The 17952-nt window shown below is 51.4% G+C and overlaps 1 protein-coding gene across 16 annotated transcripts in view; it reads right to left on the bottom strand.

Annotated features, from left to right (window-relative positions):
- Dnm1 (dynamin 1) overlaps nt 1–17952 on the bottom strand; it is a 51328-nt gene that overhangs the window by 21717 nt on the left and 11659 nt on the right. For 11 of the 16 annotated variants that reach the window (XR_005286259.1, XR_005286258.1, XM_038337559.1 and 8 more), the window contains exons 2-11: nt 16948–17021; nt 16307–16456; nt 15840–16043; nt 14126–14224; nt 13887–14047; nt 12129–12271; nt 11908–12043; nt 11747–11814; nt 10700–10838; nt 3482–3568 (exon numbers count right to left, since the gene is read on the bottom strand). Coding sequence is in view for 14 of the 16 variants with exons in the window: in XM_038337559.1 (XP_038193487.1) it covers nt 3482–3568; nt 10700–10838; nt 11747–11814; nt 11908–12043; nt 12129–12271; nt 13887–14047; nt 14126–14224; nt 15840–16043; nt 16307–16456; nt 16948–17021 (1261 nt within the window). In the remaining 2 variants the exon portion in view is untranslated. Of the gene's footprint in view, nt 1–3481; nt 3569–9110; nt 9250–10699; nt 10839–11746; nt 11815–11907; nt 12044–12128; nt 12272–13886; nt 14048–14125; nt 14225–15839; nt 16044–16306; nt 16457–16947; nt 17022–17952 lie in introns of all 16 variants that reach the window. The other 5 variants (XM_038337561.1, XM_038337558.1, XM_038337572.2 and 2 more) reach the window with 1 other exon arrangement.

A 17952-nucleotide genomic window follows, 5' to 3' on the forward strand; every position in this document is an offset into this window, starting at 1 on the left:
TCTCCTGTCCTTCTCTCCCTCCTCCCCTTTTCTTCCTCCCTGCTTCTCATGTCCTTCTTCCCTTCTCCTCCTCCCCCTCCTCTCCTTCTCCTCCTCCATGTCTTCCTCCCCTTTTCTTCCTCCCCCTTCTCTCCCTTCTACTATGTCTTCCTCCCCCTTCTCCTCAAGCCCTCCTCCTCCCCTTCTCCTTTCCCTTCTCCTCCATGTCCTCCTCCCTTTCTCTTCCTCCCCTCCTCCTCCCCCTTCTCCTCCTTCCCCTTTCTCCTCCTCTTCCTCTTCTTCTTTGACATAAGATGTTGATGCTTGCTGCCCAGGCTGCCCTTGAACTCCTGGGTTTAAGGGCTCCTCATACCTCAGTCTTCCCAGCTGACACAGGACAATACACCTATGTCAACATGCTTGGTTGTGGTATCATTTGTAATGGAAGAAAACTGGGAACAAACTAATAGCCATTAGAAATAGATTAGGGTGACAGTGAAAGACACTAGCCGGGCAGTGGTGGCACACATCTTTGATCCCAGCACTCAGAGTAAGTTCCAGGACAGCTAGGGTTGCACAAAGAAACTCTTTCTCAAAAAAACAAAAACAAAACAAAACAACAAAAGAAGAACGAAAGACTCTTGATGTTCAAAAGCATAGAAAAATTCTAGGCTGTGGTGGGGGAACACATACTGCAGATTCTGAAGTGTGCAGGCATTTGTATCTGAGTCTTTCTTTTTGCTTTATATTATGAGGTTAGGTATATCTATCGCTTGATGCATGTGGCTGCTAGGTCCAGCCCCAAGTCTGCTTTTTCCTGTGGGCCTGGAGCCTGTCCTTCCTGAGGCCCACATTCTGCAAAGGAAGCATTTCTGCCCACAAAGGACTGGCGAAGACTCATTAGGATGAAGTGAGTCACTTGCCCCGCATGTCAAAGATAGTCAGCGGATGTTAAGTAGTGTAATTATTGTCAAGAAAAAGGCACAGAGAGGAAAAAAGAAAGAAGAAAGAAAAGAAAAAGGCACGATGAACAGCAGGAATCAGATTCCTAGAGGCAGAGGGGAGGCTGGGAGTGAGGCTCAGGTGGCAGATCCAGCACAATCTGAGTACTGGGGGGAAGAGGGAGGCAGGAGCAGTAGAAGTTCAAGTTTATCCTCTGCTACATCGTGAATTCACACACACGTACACACGCATGCACACAAACATGCACACAAGCATACACATATGCGATCACCCATTTACACGTGCAACTTAAAGTGGGGGGTCGGAGTGAGAAAAAGGGAGGAAGGGATGAAAAGAAAGGGAGGGACGCTGGGCAGCAACCCACAGAGATTTTGCAGGAGGAGGTGGGTCACATGTGTGAGAGCCGTGTGTGTGTGTGTGTGTGTGTGTGTACACCGTGTACCATGATGTGCATATGGAGGTCAGAGGGCAGCCTTGACTGTCCTTCCTTACCTTCTGCCTTGTCTGGGACAAGGTCTCTTGTTAATTACCATTCCAAACACCAGGTTAGCTGGACTTTGGGCTCCAACCTCCTCTCTCCTTTGAGGGAAGCTGTCAAGGCAGGGTCTCTCTATGTGGTCCTGGCTGGACCTTGCTATGTAGACCAGTCTGGCTCACGTTCAGTTCAGAGCCCCTCTTGCCTTGCCTCCCAGGTGCTGGGGATAAAGGTGTGTGCCATCGCACCCAGCTTTCTTCGGCTGCTTGCTTTCCATCTTACTGTAGGAGCCCTGGGATTGCAGGTGTTCACTACCGTGCCTGATTTCCCACGGGTCCTGAGGATTCGAACACAGGTCCTCACACTTGCATACCAGAGGCTTTACTCACTGAGTCACAGCCCTGGCTTTATTTTCTTTGTTTTCTGGCTTTTTGTTGGTCTTGAAACAGGATCTCTGTATGTTGTCTAGGCTGGCTTCAAACTCTTGATCCTCCTGCCTCACCTCCAAAGAATCTGGGATTATAATTGTTCATAAAGTTATTCAGCATAATAAGGATTTAAAAACACGCAGGCAGGTCTCTGTGAGTTTGAGGTCAGCCTGGTCTACATAATGAGTTCCAGGCCAGCTACATAGTGAGACTCTGTTTTGAGCCTCAGGAGGTCCAGAATGGGTCAGAATATCTCTGTCCTTCCAGGCCCAAAGATAACATCTGGAGTCTAAATTTGTGAATGAATGAATATTTATTTCATAAACAGAGATGCAAAAGGAGCAGTGTCTGTGCAGGGTAAAGGTCAACCAGAGACAGCAAACAGAAAGCAGCCTCCAGGGAGATGACCAGACAGACAGACTAACAGAGAGGCAGGGGGTGGTATCTGGGTGAGGTGTCACACGCCAGTAATCCAAGAACTCCAGGGGATGAGGCAGGGGTATCATGGGTTTGTGGCCCACCTAGGCTACATAGTGAGATCCCAGTTAGGGGATGGAAGGCAGGTGGGAAGGGAAGAGAGGGAAGAAAAGAAGGGAGAGAGAAATGAAGGGATGGACAGAAGTAGAACAGAGGAGGGGCAGAAGGGACGAGAAAGGGAAGAAGGGGAAAAGAGGAACATGGTGGGAATGCAAAAGTGTGCAATCAGGATGGTGGTTCCTCAAATTACCAAACAAATGGGACTAGGGATGTAGCTCCATGGTAGTGTGTGTGCTTAGCATGTGCTCGGCCCTACATTCAATGACCAGCACCACTAATAGAGACATGGTAGCTAGCATTACTATATGGTCCATCAAATCCACATCTGAGTACAGACCCCAAAGATTGCAAGCAGGGACCTGAGCAAGTATTTGCACAGCTGTATTTCCTAGCAGGATTATGTACAACAGCCAAGAGATGGTGGAGAGAGACTGAAGTGATGGCTCAGCGATTAAGAACACTGACTATTCTTCCAGAGGACCCTGGTTCACTTCCCAGAATCCACATGACAGCTCACAACCACCTGTAACTCCAGTCGCAGGGGAGCCAAAGCCCTCTTCTGGCTTCATGGACACCAGACACAAAAATGATGCATAGACAGAAACACAGGCAAAATACCCACACACAGACATGTTTCAAAGGTGGGAAAGAACCCAATGGATAAACAAAAATGTAGTGTTTATTCCACAGAATATTATTCAAGTATTTAGAGAGGAATATTCTGGTAGATGCTACAGTATTTTTGGATAAACCTTGAAGGCATTAGGCTAAGTGAAAGAAGCCAGACACCAAAGGATTGACATACTGTATGATTTCACTTACCACAGGAATCTAGATAAAGTCATAGGGACAGAAAGAAAGGTGTCTGCCAGGAGCTGGGAGGGGACTTTTATGACAAGCACAAAGTCAACTTTTCAAGAAGCAAAGCCTTCTCTGGATGGTGGCAACGTCAAGCTACTCGATACAGCTGAACTGTGTCCTTCAAAAATGGCTAAAACAATCCACTTTCTGTTAACGATATTATCCCATAAGAAAACAGACAAAGAGGATAAGTAAGTTATTCTGAAAAGATGAAGGGAGACGGAGACTGGGAACTCACCTGTTCCTTGGTGCGGCCCTCGCGTTCCCGGATGTGGGTGGTCACTATACGTTCCATCTCCTCCCGAAGACGCGGGTATTGCTGGAGCTGGAGAAGGGCAGGAGAGAGCCACGTACACACAGGGCCTGGGCATCAGGCACCCAAGCCGCACCTGAGTACAGGGACCCAGCGGTGTGGGGTGGGAGATATGCATGGGAACACCGGCCAGGCCAAGAAGAGAGCCCTGGAGCCCCAAGAGGCTGATGGCACCAAGCCATGGCCACTCCTTTCACCCCATTGTGGGTTCTAAATGGCAATTCAAGGGTCTTTTCCTGGTTCCAGGACCACGTGGGCAGTTCCAGTGGACAAGGGACAGTCTCCATGGGGAGAACTACCGAGAGAGATGGTGGTGGTGGCCATCATCTTGACAGTGGCCATCTTGCAACCGACCTGGCAGATGGAGGCCTTTGAGGCATCCTTAGTTTCTAAGGCTTTCACTGACCCTCGGGGTGGCCTCTTGCCTTCCTAAAGGCTTTGAGTGACAGCCAAGTGAGGAATCGGGCAAGGAGCAGCCTCCAGAGACCCATCCAGGAGAAACTGGGAAGGGGAGAGTGCATGGTGCCAGTCAGCCTCCTGAGTCAGGCTGGGGGCAGGCAATGATCCTCGTCAGAGCCGGGAAAGGATTTACAGGAGGAAACGGCAGTCACACTAGAGGACATGCAGGAGCTACCTGGCATAGGCATGCAAGGACACAGGGGACATGCAGAGACAGTGTCAGCAGCATGAGCAGGACCCCGCGGGGGCCTTGCTGGGCCCTGGGACCACTTGGTATTTCCCACCCAGTCCTGTCTCCCTTAGCATGCCACCTCTCTGTCTGCCACCATCATCTCCAGATACATCTGCCCGGATCTCAGACTTAGCAGACCCAATAGGCACACACAACCCCCCCCCACCCATATTCAAGGATGACCTTGACCTCCTAGGAGCCCTGCCTACAGCCCAGCCAGGTTCCGGACAAAGCACAGACAACTTGTTCTGCTGTAGCTTCTCTTAGCTACTACCTCTTCCTGAAGTCTGTCCAGATTGAGGACTAAGCTGAGTAGAGGGCCCCCTGTGCTACCTCAGCCTCTTTCATCTGTCTGAATTGAAACTGTCCCCCAGGGTTGTGGCAGGGCTGGGCACCACCAGCACTCAAAGAGGGCATGTTGGAGAAATGAGGAAATGAATGGAAGATGAATGTCTTTGTCCTCCTTGCTGGGTGAACAAGCAGAGGCTCCTCCGTCTTCTGGCTTGGAAAGAACTCTTAGCCAGGGCTTCTGAAGGTGCAGCCCCCCCCCACCAGGACCACCCTCCCCCAGGGGAAGCTTGAACACTTCCTGGTGCCGCTTTTCACCCTACACTGGGTCAAGACTCTCAGGAGTGGAACGTGTGGGAAGATCCGAGCACGCTGTGCCTCATTCTGAGGGCAATATGAAGGCAGAGAGGGGCTGTCAGGATGGACTGGGGAGGACGGGATGGGAGTGGAGCTCAGGATACCAGCCCAGGAAAGGCTGACTTGTGAGAAGCCCACATCCAACCTCCCCTTGGCTGTGCCAAGGGTACATCTGAGGCCGCCTAGAACAAGGGGCTGAGACCTTGTGGCAGGACCAGCCTGAGACCCCAGGCTTTAATGCTGGCTGGAGGGGTCTGCTGCCCTGTGTGGCTCCTTGTATGCAGCCTTTGAGTCTGGGCGGAGGTCTGGGGCTGAGTCACAGCCACCAGGTCTCTGAGGTGGTCCAAGGCTTCCTCCCAGGGCAGGGGTGGGGGTGGGGCTGGGAAGGATGGAGCCATTTGCCAAAAAGCATGGCCAGCTCCTTGCTAAGAGCCTGGATCTATGTTTCTCAGGTTTTCCACATGTCCCATGCGGACAGGGTCGCCTCAGCTCCCTCGAGTTCCGCTCCTTCCAGCGTCTTTTTCCATTCTGGCTGCCTCGGAGCCCCGCCAGGACTTTTAGCCAGTTTTTAAAATGGAACCTCTCTCTTTTCCTCTCTCTGGGTTCTTGGCTGGGTAGAGTAGCCAGCCTGGAGCCCATTGGTTTTGAGGTCAGGAATGAAGCTGCTGATGTCACGAATCTGCCTGCTGACCGCTGAGCACCGCTTCAAGTGTTAGGCATGGTGCTTCTTATCCTTGCCTAACATCAAACTCTCAGCTGTGTCCAGAGATGAACAATAAAAAAAAATCTAAACCAGCAGTGCTAGGAATAACACCAAACCTCTGTCAGGAGTGGCTTAGAAAACACAGGTATTAAAAAGAAAGGAAAGAAAAAGGAAAGGAAAGGAAAGGAAAGGAAAGAAAAAGAAAGTAAAGCAAAGCAAAGCAAAAGAAGTCCACAGAACTATGGTGGTGCATACTTTTAATCCCAGCACTTGGGAGGCAGGGTCAGGAGTGTCTCTGTGAGTTTGAGGCCAGCCTGGTCTACAGAGTAAATTCCAGGATAGCCAGGGGATGCACAGGAAAAATACTGTCTCAAAAAAAAAAAAAAAAAAAAAAGAAAAAGGAAAAAAAGAAAAAAGAAAAAAGAAAAACCCATACTTTTTTTTAAAAAAAAAGCACAAATAAAAGTGGATTTTGCCATATAAAGAAAAATAACTATTGAAGTTATATCATAAGGCAAAAATACGGTTCTCCCTTAAGAGAAAAGGAGACATCTCAATAACCACAAAAGACTTAATGTGAAATAGAAACACCCCTATGTTCCTTTCTCCTTCAAAACAGTGGTTTTGGGTATGCATTAGGTAAATATGACTTTGGATTTTAGTGTTCGGTACTTACTAATTTCTCCTCAAAATGCTACGTGCATTCTTTCCCGCAATGTTTTCCACGCTCCCTTTACATCACAGGGGCCACGTGGACGGGAGCACACAGCCTGTCTCACCGCTTTTCTTCTGAGACGAGGGTTCACGTAACCCAGGCTGGCCTCTTACTTTGTAGCAGGGGGTAGACCTTGACCTCATGATTCTCCTGCCTCCACTCCAGAGTGTGGGACTGAGGCATGGCCCTTTAGCCACCTGCGGGTTTCCACTGTAGCTGCCTTACTTTACCTACCGACTGCCTCTGGATGGATACATGGATTGCTTTCCAATTTCCCGGTCACAGTTAGTGCTCTCCGTAGGGACACACTCAGCAAAGTGCTCTTCAGCTTTGGAGGGCTTGTATCTACCTATCTACTTTCTGGGGCTCTATCTTAGGGGACCATGCAAGAGAAAGAAGCATGGCGGATCTCCACCTCCAAAGGCGATACCAGCTCTTTCTTTGTGCACTTGTATGTGTGCATACTCTTGTGGGGGGCAGAGGTCAGTGTGGGGTGACTCCTCAGCCCTTTCTCCACCCTATATTTGAGGCGGAATCTCTAACTAAACCTGGAGTCACAATATGGCTTGTGGGTCAGCAACTCCCAGGATCTGACAGTCTGCCTTCCCAGCCCTGGGACCACAGTGGCTTTCCACGTGGGGATCTGTACACAGGGCTTTCTGCTTGTGTGGCAAACACTTTGCCAACTGAGCCATCCCCAACCCCTGTTTCTTTATGATATTTAAAAACAGAGATTAAACGTTTAATGGGAAAATGGTCAGGCAAATTATATAACGGCCTCTTGTATCACCATTAAAAAATGATTACATAGGGCCAGGTAGTGGGCATGCCTTTAATCCCAGCAAATGGATATCTGAGTTTGAGGCCAGCCTGCTCTACAGAGAGAGTTCCAGGACAGCCAGGGCTACACAGAGAAACCCTGTTTCAGAAAAAAATATTTCCATAGGCTATGTAATAATTCTACCCAGTGTGTAGAATGAGAAGAGCAATATATGGATCCAGGGTCAGCATGGCTAAAATAAACAAGCCAATTATGTTGTAGAAATAGGAAAGTTTGAGAAATTAGTTATTTTACTGTATTAATGTGTGTGCATGATGTGTGTACGGGCACATGCGCACAGTGAGTACTTTGCGCACTGAACCATCTGGTCAGTTCAGAAATACGGAAGGTTTTAAGTGGGTATGGTGGCTCATGCCTTTATTCCTGGCACTCAGGAGGCCAAGACAGGAGGACTGCCATGAAATCTAGGTCAGCCTGGGCTATATAGTGGATTCCAGGTCAGCCTGGGCCAGAGAGAGAGTGAGGTTGTCTCAAAAAAAAAAAAAAGGGTGGGGGGAGAGGTGGGAAGAAGGGAAGGATGGAGAGGAGGGGAGGAGAGCAGAGAACAGCAACTAATGTAAACATGGAGCACGCTAAGGGCCTGTCGGGAGGAGGCTGGGGGAGCACACTAAGGGCCTGTCGGGAGGAGGCTGGGGGAGCACGCTAAGGGCCTGTCGGGAGGAGGCTGGGGGAGCACGCTAAGGGCCTGTCGGGAGGAGGCTGGGGGAGCACACTAAGGGCCTGTTGGGAGGAGGCTGGGGGGAGCACACTAAGGGCCTGTCGGGAGGAGGCTGGGGGGGAGCACGCAAGGTGTCTTTCAGGAGGAGTCTAGATACACAGAACTTACATCTACCTGGTAACCTTTCTGCCATAGATTGAGCCCAACAGACAGAGGACCTGGGGACACAGGGACTCCACAGAACAGGGCCCAGAAAAAAGACCTGGGGGACACTTACTAGAAACTCAGAGTTACGGCAGATGTGTGTATCACACATGTACCTCAGCTCAAGGGATATTTCAGATCCATGCAAGGTTCGACTCACTCTTGAGCCTGGTTCAGCTCACTGCTGGGGGCTGGGACAGCATGGGAATTCTGGCAAAGCTCCCGCTGCCAATGGGAACTGAAAGCAAGCACTACTTCGGACAACCTGGCTAAAAACCCTCAAAATGGCCCAAAGTGGACAGATAAGAAAAAGGCATCCGGGAACAGACTTCCCTGATTCCCCATGGGAGACCACACCCTCTCGGAGGAGAGAATGGGGGGGTGAGGGGAAGGTGGGGGAGCGGGATGAGGGGAGGGAAAGAGAACTGGAACCGGTATGTAAAATTAAAAAACAGCAATTAAAATATAAATATTCAAAAATTTTTTAAAAAGGTGTCTAAAGGTCATAGACAACTCAGAAGAGGCTCCCAGGCCTGACTCACACAGCCTGTCACTGAGCAATCCAGTGTGTGCTGGCACAAATTGGTTTTGAGGTCCTGAGACGGCTCTCTGATCCCCAGAGGCCCTGACTCTGGGCTCTCTTCCTGAGTCTAAGTCCCCTTCTGCTTTTCCTGAGACCTGTCTGGTCACCTGTAAAGCGAGGATAATGATGCTACACACTTCTTAGAGCTGTTGAGGGAACTAAACCAGACGGTAAGGCCCAGCACTCAGCCCACTGAAGCACAGAGCAGCTGCGTGACACACAGCCTCCACCCTGGCACCACTGCGGTACAACCATCCTACCGATGGAAAGGAGAGGTGTGGGGTGGGATAGAGCCCTTCCGGCAGGGACAAGGCTCAGTGGAAGTAGAACCGGGGTTATAAGATGGCAGGAAGTCTCAGGCCAGCGATTGCCTGGCCTGAGTGAGTGCCTGGGTCCCAGTGGGAAGCCAAGAGGCCACCACATCTGCTAGGCAGATGGTTCTGCCCATGGAAAACCACAGCCCCCGGGAAAGGGGTGACGGCCGGGCCCAGCCCCTCCCAGGCGGCCGCAGTACCTTTTCGCTACACTTTCTGATGGTGGACGTGAGCTCACTGACTACCATGTCCACACACTTGATACTGGGCTCTTTAAGCTTCTGCACCTGCTTTTTCACTGTGGCTTCAAAAGCGAGGTCAGGTGTGAAGAGGCCCGTCCTGCACCCGAGGAGGAGGAGGAGAAGTGGGGGGACAGGGAGGGAAGCAGCCGGATGGGCAGAGGGGAGGAGGATGGGAGTGAAAGCCAAGGGTGGGTGAGGATGGCACAGGCATGGGGGAAAAGAGAGAGACACCAACAAAGAGAAAGAGAGAGAACAGAAGACAACATGAGCGTGGGACCCAGCCCCCCACCTCTCCCGGGTTGCACCTGCCAGGTGCTGCCAAGCATCCCCTCCCTCAGGGCTCTGGGGTCATGGCCAGAGGTGTCAGGGACCAAATCCCTGTTCTGAGAGCGCCTTCCCCAGTTCAGTTCCTCTCCCCAGGGATGCCCCCTAGAAAGCACACTCCCCAACAGCACCAAGCCTGCCTGTCCTTCTCTGGTACCAATTTAGTCTACACCCTTGTGTCCTCCTAAGGACCTGACCCGGACCAGGACCAAGACACACATCCTGTTCGAATCTAGGCTTTGGGGTGTCCCTGGATTGCTTCAGCCTAACTCCAAAGCCCAGCCCCATTGGCTACCTCTGCTAGGCTGTGCTGTGTGTTACTGCCCAGGCTGTGGTGCCCCAACCTGACCCTCCCTGCCTACCCCTGCTCCTCCTTCCTCAAGGGGCATCCCTCTCACTCCTAACAGGTGTGTGGGGTCTCTGGAAAGACAGAAAGTGTGAGAAGAGGAAAGACAGTGAGAGGAGGGAGGTGGTGGAGAGAGGCCAAGGCAGCAGTGGAGGAGCAGGGGTGGGATTGATGCGCGTTGGACTTAGTGTCTGCAGCCTCGGTTCCCAGTAGCAGCTTCTTAGCGGATAAGGCCCTGGGTAAGTTACTCCATGTCCTGAGCCTCAGTTTCCCTGCTGTGAGAAAAGAGCACCGTCCTCCAAGCCCTGCCTTCCTGGGCAGTTCTGTGAGGCTGGCAGCCTGGCAGGAGACAGCCCTGTCCCTGGAAAGTTGAATGTGGAAGGAAGGGGATGAGGTCCTGAGTGACAGTCCCTAAAGGAGAGTGGAAGGATGGAGGGGATGAAGGACAGTAACGAGATGTGGTACCTGCCAGGCCTGGCCCTCTGCACTACTCTGGCTGCCCAGGTTCCCGCAAAGCACCCCGGAAGAACCTGTCCCCGACATGTCCCCAGGCTGTGGCTTCCCCAAGACCCTCTTAGAGCTTTGGAAGGTTACCCCACTTCTACAGGCAAGGCAGAGGCCCAGGGTTTCCTCAAACACCATTCTCTCTGGGCCAGGGGAGAGCTCTTAGTGTCCAATTCTTTGATTCCCCAGGTCTGGGGATCAGGGTGTGGGCGAGGTTCCCTCAGAGGGCTCCCCTGTCCAGGTTCCCCACCCCGCTGAGGCCTGTGCATGCTACCGAGGAGGCGGTGGAGATTGGGGAAGGAGAGCCTGGCTGAGCAGTGCGGGAAGGGACAGAGGCAGGGCTGACGGGGGCTGGCCAAGGGCTGCCTGTTACCTTCTTGGTGCACTGTCTAACCGTGCTGATTAGTTCTGAGATAACCATGTCCACACACTTGAGACACGGTTCTCGAATCTTCTTCACCTGCTTTTTCACAATGGTTTCAAAGGCCATGTCTGGGGTAAACAGCCCCGTTCTGAACGCCCGGAGCAGGAGAAGGGCACAGTGTCACAGGCTGGCACTGGCCAGGAGTGCCAGGCCAGGGTCCCTCTCCAGCCCCTAGCTGTGCCTGTGGGAGGAGTCTGCCCACTACCCCCTCTGAGCCTCAGTGTCTCCATCTAGTCAGTGGGTTGGAGGGAAGTTCTAATGAGAGGTTTTCCATCTCAGAGTGGTCCTTGGGCCAGACAGCTATGTTTGAGTCTCTTCTGCAGCCATTTGGCTTCATCTTAAGTGTTTCTGTAAAAGGTTCTACAGCCCCAGACTGTTTGGAAATTACTAAACTGAGGCCCCTTAAGAGCCATTCTGAGAACTGAGCTCTTCTTATTACGACTAGGAGATGAGGTCTCCTGCTTTGGTCAAATGCAGCTATCGAAACGTAGATGTTACGCTGAGACACAGCATGAGGCGTACAGGAACACAGGCTACTTCTGTCTCATTCCCTGAGGTGTCCCATGGGCATGGCACCATTCAGGATCTGAGTCCCTGAGAGTACCTAAGGGCCAGTCTATCTCCACCCTCTTTTGGCACCAAAGGGTGGCTTAGAAGGGTAGGTAGAATGGGTAAACCTAGGCTAACAGGAGACTGGGAACATCTGGCATGGTGAAAACTACCCTCACGAAAGGATTTAGAACACTATCTGAGTGCTATACCCCAAGCCCTACCCAGTGACCTCCAGGCCATACTCCCAGGGACAGACAGCCAAGGAGGCCAGTGGGCTGTAGGCTGTAGGTAGCCCAGTCCTCCCAGCCACCTCTTTTAGCTGGAACCTGTTGATCTGGGAGCCAGAAAGTTGGGGTTAAGGGATTGAAGACCTGAGGGAGGCTCCTTTAAGCCCAGTGCCCCTGCCTAACAGGGTGCAGACCCCACCCTGGTCCCAGTACATGCCTGATGCCATGAATGTTCTTGATGGCATAGCTGATCTCTCTTCGGAGTTCCTTCTCATCAAACTCCATCTACGGTGGACAGACGGAAGACTGGTCAGGGCCAGCCCTGCCACAGGAGGTAGAGACAGGCCCACCCTCCTGCCTGGGACTACAGTGCCCTACCTTAACCAGCTCAAAAGGAAAGCGTTCATGGAAGATCCGGTTAATGCGGGCTCCACCGGACAGTTCATAAGTGTCAATCTGGTCTCCAGAACCTTCGATGCGCTTCTCGAAGTCAACTGCAAACTGCTGGACCATCCTGTGTGGGAGAGGGGCGTGGCCTGAGGAGGCCCTGGAGGGTGGGAGGGGCTGGAGCGGTTCAGCCCTGGAGACTTGGGACTTACTGCAGCAAGGCCTTGGTCTTGCGCGCTGGGTCGTCCGGTCGGAAGTTCTTATACTCGTCCACCTCCTTCTCAATGGACAGCAGCTGGCTCTGCAGTTTGTTCCGAAGCCCTGGCAGTGTGTCCCGGATGTGGTTGGTCAGTTGCTGGGTGTGGTGGGTGGGTAAAGAAAAGATTAAAACCAAGGTCACAGCCCTAGATGCCCACAGGCCCAGGCAGGGAAGTGACGCTAGGAAGCTGTGTGGACATCACTGTGGAAGACCAGGTCGGAAGCTGTGGAGTGGTGGTTCTCGGCTTCCTAATGCTGTGACCCTTTCATACAGTTCCTCATGTTGTGGTGACCCCAACCATAAAATCATTTTCGTTGCTACTTAACTATAATTTTGTCACTGTTGTCAATCAGAATGTAAATATTTGATATGCAGGATATCTGATGTAACCACCATGAGGGGGTCACGACCCACAGGTTGAGGACCGCTGCTGCAGAGGGTAGGCCTGGCGCTCCACAGGTGCTCACAGAGATGAGCCGTTGGAATTAACATGCCATGGCTCAATTTCTAACAGAAGCCAGGAATCTGCACAGATATACTTGAAGCTACCTAACTTGGAGTAACTGAATGTTTTTAGATTCAAGACCCCAAATGCATTTAGGCAGGGAAAGCTGAAGGCAAGAACCCGTACATACTCTGGGTTCCTGTTACCCACAGGTAATTCAAGTTCAGGCACTTGAGTCTGCTAGGTTCCCCTGTACCCTGCCTCCCTGAGCCATCGTGGTGACACTATGGGGCAGGGTCTGGTCACCACCATCCTCTTTTTAGAGGTAGCAGTGGAACACCAAAGAGTTCGAGTATCCCAGTGGGTGAGTAACGGGCAAAGCTGAGACTTGGAGCCAAATCTATGGCAGTCTCAACAGCCCCTACACACTCCAGAAGGGGAAGTAAACTAGGGAAGCTTCTGGAATGTTCGTGGTTTCTGGGTCAACCTCTTTTTTTTAATTGATGCTTTTTTCTATTTTTAAAAATTGATTCTTTTAAAAGAAATTATTTATTTATATTTTATGTATGCATTCTCTGCATGTACACCTGCAGGCCAGAAGAGGGCATCAGATGGCTGTGAGCCACCATGTGGTTGCTGCTAACTGAACTCTGGACCTCTGGAAGAGAAGCCAGTGCTCTTAACCCCTGAGCCATCTCTTCAGCTCTTAGGTCAGCCTCTTTGGATCATGCCAAGAGCACCAAGATGTCCAGCTGAATACGTTCTGGTCTTCATTAGTCTGTGCCACCATCGACACAAAATCCTGGTCTTATATATATGCCGGGAGTCCCAGAGCTCCCCTTCCAGGTCCAAGACAGGAAAAGTCAGCAAGTCAGCAGAATTCTTGTCACTAATGCCCCGTGGGACTGAGACAAGTGGCTCCTTTCTCTGGGTCTCAGTTTACTTTGCATTGGTGAATGCTATCTCCATTGGTCACCCTTAAAATGTACTGAGAAGACCAGGCTGATGAGACAGCTCAGTCGTCAAAAGCATTAACTGCTCTTCTACAGGACCCAGGTGTGGTTCCTAGCATCCACATGACAGGTCACATCTGTGACTCCAGTTCCAGGGGATCTGATGCCCTCTTCTGACTTCCCTGGGCACAAGACAAGCACTTGGTACACCGACAAAACACCCACATGTATAAAATACAATAAAATAAAACTTAAGCACACACACAAACAAGGAAAGATGCACTTGAGGTCCTGGCCAGGTCTGCCCCCCTACCTGGTTGAGGACCTTCTGCAGATAGGGCGTGCCCATGCGGTCAGCCAAGTGGCGGTAGGATGGGTGAGAAAGAAAGAATTTGCGCTCGGCAGCCAAGGCGGCTGTGATGTCCTTCTTGCCGTCTATGTCCTTCTGGCTGCGGTTCACCACGCCGATGTAGCCTGTGGGACAGAGCGAAGGTCAGGGGCAGACAACCTCCTGGGAAGGTCAAGGAGGGAAGGCGGGCAGTGTCTGCTTACCTCTGCGCAGAGGGAGCAGCTTGTTCTCCAGCACATCCCGAGCATCGGTGCCCTCGTCCATCAGGTCCAGCTTGGTGATGACCCCAATGGTGCGCTGACCTGGAGAGTGACCACAAGAGGGCTGTCACGCCTGCTCCTGCCCCCCCCTCCAGATTCTGTGCATTCCCAAACGTCCACACTATGATCTCATCCTCTGTCCACTCCCTTGCCCACTCAGCCGCCCCTCTTTCATGATCCAAAGGGGACAAAATGATTTTTCTGCTGATACCATTTCTCTTTTAAGAAATTATTTTTAGTTTCATTTTGTGTGTATGTGAGTTTTGCCTACACATACGTGTGTACCACGTGTGCACCTGCTGCCTGCAGAGGCCAGAAGAGGGTGTCATATTCTTTGGAACTGGAATTACAGATGGTTGTGAGCAATCATGTGGGTGAGTGGAATTTAACCTTGGTCCTCTGAAAGAGCAGCCAGTGCTCTTACCCACTGAGCCATCTCTCTAGCTCCAGGTTGATGCCATTTTTAAAATTTTATTTTATGCGCATTGGTGTCTCATCTGAATGCATGTCTGTGTGAGGGTGTCGGATCCCCGGAACTAAAGTTACAGACAGTTGTGAGCTGCCATGTGGTTGCCGGGAATTGAACCTGGGTCCCCTGGAAGAGCAGCTAGCGCTCCCAACCGCTGAACCATCTCTCCAGCACCCACCCATGACATTTCTTTTAGAGAGGATCTGGCTATGAACCTCAAGCTGGCTTCAAACTTGACATCTGTAGGGACTGGAGAGGTGGCTCAGTGGTTAAGATCTCTGACTGATCTTTCAGTGGTTCCCAATTCAGTTCTAAGCACTCACATGGCAGTTCACACTATCTATTCCAGGGGATCTGATGCCCTCTTCTGGCCTCTGAGGGCACTGCCAGCAAAAATACTAATAAAATAATTTTTTTACTTATTTTTTATTTGATGTAGCTGGTGGTGGTGGCACACGTCTTTAATCCCAGCATTTGGGTGGTAGAGGCAAGTGGATCTCTGTGAATTCAAGGCCAGCATGATCTACAGGACAGCCACAGCTACACAAAGAAACCCTGTCTCAAAAACAAACAAAAAACTGATCTACATAGTCTGGCCTGGCCTCATACTCATGATCTTTCTGCCTCCACCTGGGATGGGATCCTGATTGTGCAGTGCCACACTGAGTGCCAAAATCATGCTTTATTTTTTATTTATTACTATTTTGTTTTTTTCCCAGACAGGATTTCTCTGTGTAGCCCTGGCTGTCCTGGAACTCACTCTGTAGACAAGGCTTTTATTTATTTATGTATTTATGTATGTGAGTGCACCCATGCTACCACGAACATGTGGATGTCAGGAGACAACTTGCAGGGGTCAGTTATCTCCTTCCTCCACATGGATTCCCAGGATCAAACTTGGATTATCATTGGCAGCAAGCACCTTTTCCCAGGGAGCCACCTTGAAGGCTTTTTTCCCTTTTTAATAGCTTTTAGCTTTTTGAGACTGCATCTCATGTAACCTAGGCTGCCTTCAAACTGGGTCTTCTGCCGGAGGGGAGCCTATACTACAGCCAGCTGAAATGAGTCTAAAGGTTAGATGATCCCAACTATTCTACTTAGACCCTTCAAAGATACTTCCAAACCAAAACTAGACTACTGCCGAGCCATCAGCTGGCATTGTGTATCAGCCGCCAGATAGGAACTTACCCTGGGGGTCCACCTCCTTGGCGATCTTGAGGGCATCCGAGTTGGCCAGGTCCGAGTTGGCAGGGGACACAGCCAGGATAAGGCAGTTCTCCTTAGTGACGAACTGCATAAGCATGTCCCGGATCTGAAACTCGATGTCGGGAGGTTGGTCCCCCACCGGAACCTTGGTCATTCCAGGCAGGTCCACTAGAGTCAGGTTCAGCACTGGACAGAGAGGCAAAAAGGGCAGGCCCACGGTGGGGGCGTGGTCAGGTGGGCGGAGTTAAATAATAGGGTCCGGCTTCAAGAGCATCTAGTGGTGGGCACGGCCAGAGTGGGAGGGGTTAGTCAGGTGGGGTTTGAGGTAAGTGGACTCAGAATCTCCCGAGCAACAAGTATGAGAACTGAGGGGCCCAAGGACTTGACCTAAGGGGCGTGGCTAGGAGACAAAGAAGCCAGAAGGAGGAGGCGGGGCCAGGTCTCCTCACCGTGGGGTGAGTAGACCCGCAGGTTGATGGGAACCGGCGAAATGCCTTTGTTGGTGCCCGTGACCCGGTCAGTCTCGGCCTCGATCTCCAGGCGCACCTCCTCGAAGTCGGTGAATTTCTTCCCCTTGCAGTGCAGGAACTCGGCATATTCTGCTCCAGAAACCGGCAGAAGGGTAGGAGGCATCAGACCTGGGAAGCCCACCTGGGAGGCGTCGTTCTACCTTAATCTACCCTTGATCTCAAAACGCAGCGGTCCTAGTCTTCATTTTACAGCGTGTGTGTGTGTGTGTGTGTTTAAGACTTTATTTAATTTTATTTTATGTGCATTGGTATTTTGTCCACATTCGTGTCTGCATGAGGGTTTTGGGTCCCGTGAAACTAATTACAGACAGTTGTGAGCTGCCATGTGGGTGCTGGGAATTGAACCTGGGTCCTCTGGAAGGGCAGCCAGTACTCTTAACCACTGAGCCATCTCTCCAAGCCCCCGTTTTACAGTTTTATACCCACTGACTAGCTTGGAATCCAGGCCTAAGGAGGGAAGGGTGGCCGGAGCTAAAGTAACTCCACACACAGCTTCAGTAGCTAGGCTGAACTTCACCTTAGGGAGGGGCCGCGCCTGGCTTCTGATGGAGAACACCCACCTGTGGTAGAATTAACCAGCTGCAGAACCAGGGGACGTCGTGTGACGATGCCAGATCCTCGGGGCAAGAAGTCCCTGCAATGAGTTGGGGGTTAGAAGAGGGTCAAGATCAGAGAGCAGCTAGCTACCTTTCCTCAGAGAATACCTGCCCTGCTATTAGGAGACACAAATCCCCCTCACAGGGCCGGCCCACAACATCTTACTACAGCATTAAGTCACTAAGGGAGTGGGCTCCCCCAAGTCATTGCTTCAGGTTGCCATGAGGCTAGGTCAGCAACTCCCCAGATGTCCCTCAAATATATACCATGTTGAATCAATAGAAAGTCCCAGTCACCATTCTAGCCGCTGTTATTCTGCTCAGAAAAAAAAAAAAAATGAAGCACAGGGTAGCCCAGAGACCAGTTGGATCTCAGCGAAATCAGAGCAGAACCACCTTCCTCCCTGTCCCCTGGGACAGACAGGCTCGGTTCCTCTCCCCAGGCCCCATCTGTCTAGAGCTGAGACAAGGCAGATGCAGCCTGGAGGAGGCAGGAACAGAACTCGGGCTTCTTGGTTGCCTACTGCATGCCAGCTGCTTTGTGGGCGGAGCGCATGAGCGCCAGAAAGTGCCCTGAGAGGAGGACGCAGCCACTGTCCCCACGTTAAAGACGTTCCAGTTGCAGGATATAGCACAGGGGACCCTGGGCTCAGCTCTGGGAGAGCTCTTGGTTTCCAGGCCCCATGGACTCAGCCCCTTTGAAGGACCACACAGAGGGGCCCCAAAGTGCTATTCGTATCCCAAGACCTGACAGTCTATACCCAACATCTGCTCCTGCTGATGCCAACTTCAGCTGTCCTTTTGGCTGACTCTGTCTGTCAGCTCTTCTCGATTCTGCCACCCATGACTCTTCCATGGGTTGGCTGGAAGGTAGAGCTCTTTCCAGGAACCAGGCTGTCAGAACTAGTAGCAATGGAACCCCCAGAACCCAGGAAATGGGAAGCAGACCAGGGCCTGGGGGGGTCGTAC

The sequence above is a fragment of the Arvicola amphibius genome, chromosome 7, assembly GCF_903992535.2.
Source record: "Arvicola amphibius chromosome 7, mArvAmp1.2, whole genome shotgun sequence".
NCBI lineage: Eukaryota > Metazoa > Chordata > Mammalia > Rodentia > Cricetidae > Arvicola > Arvicola amphibius.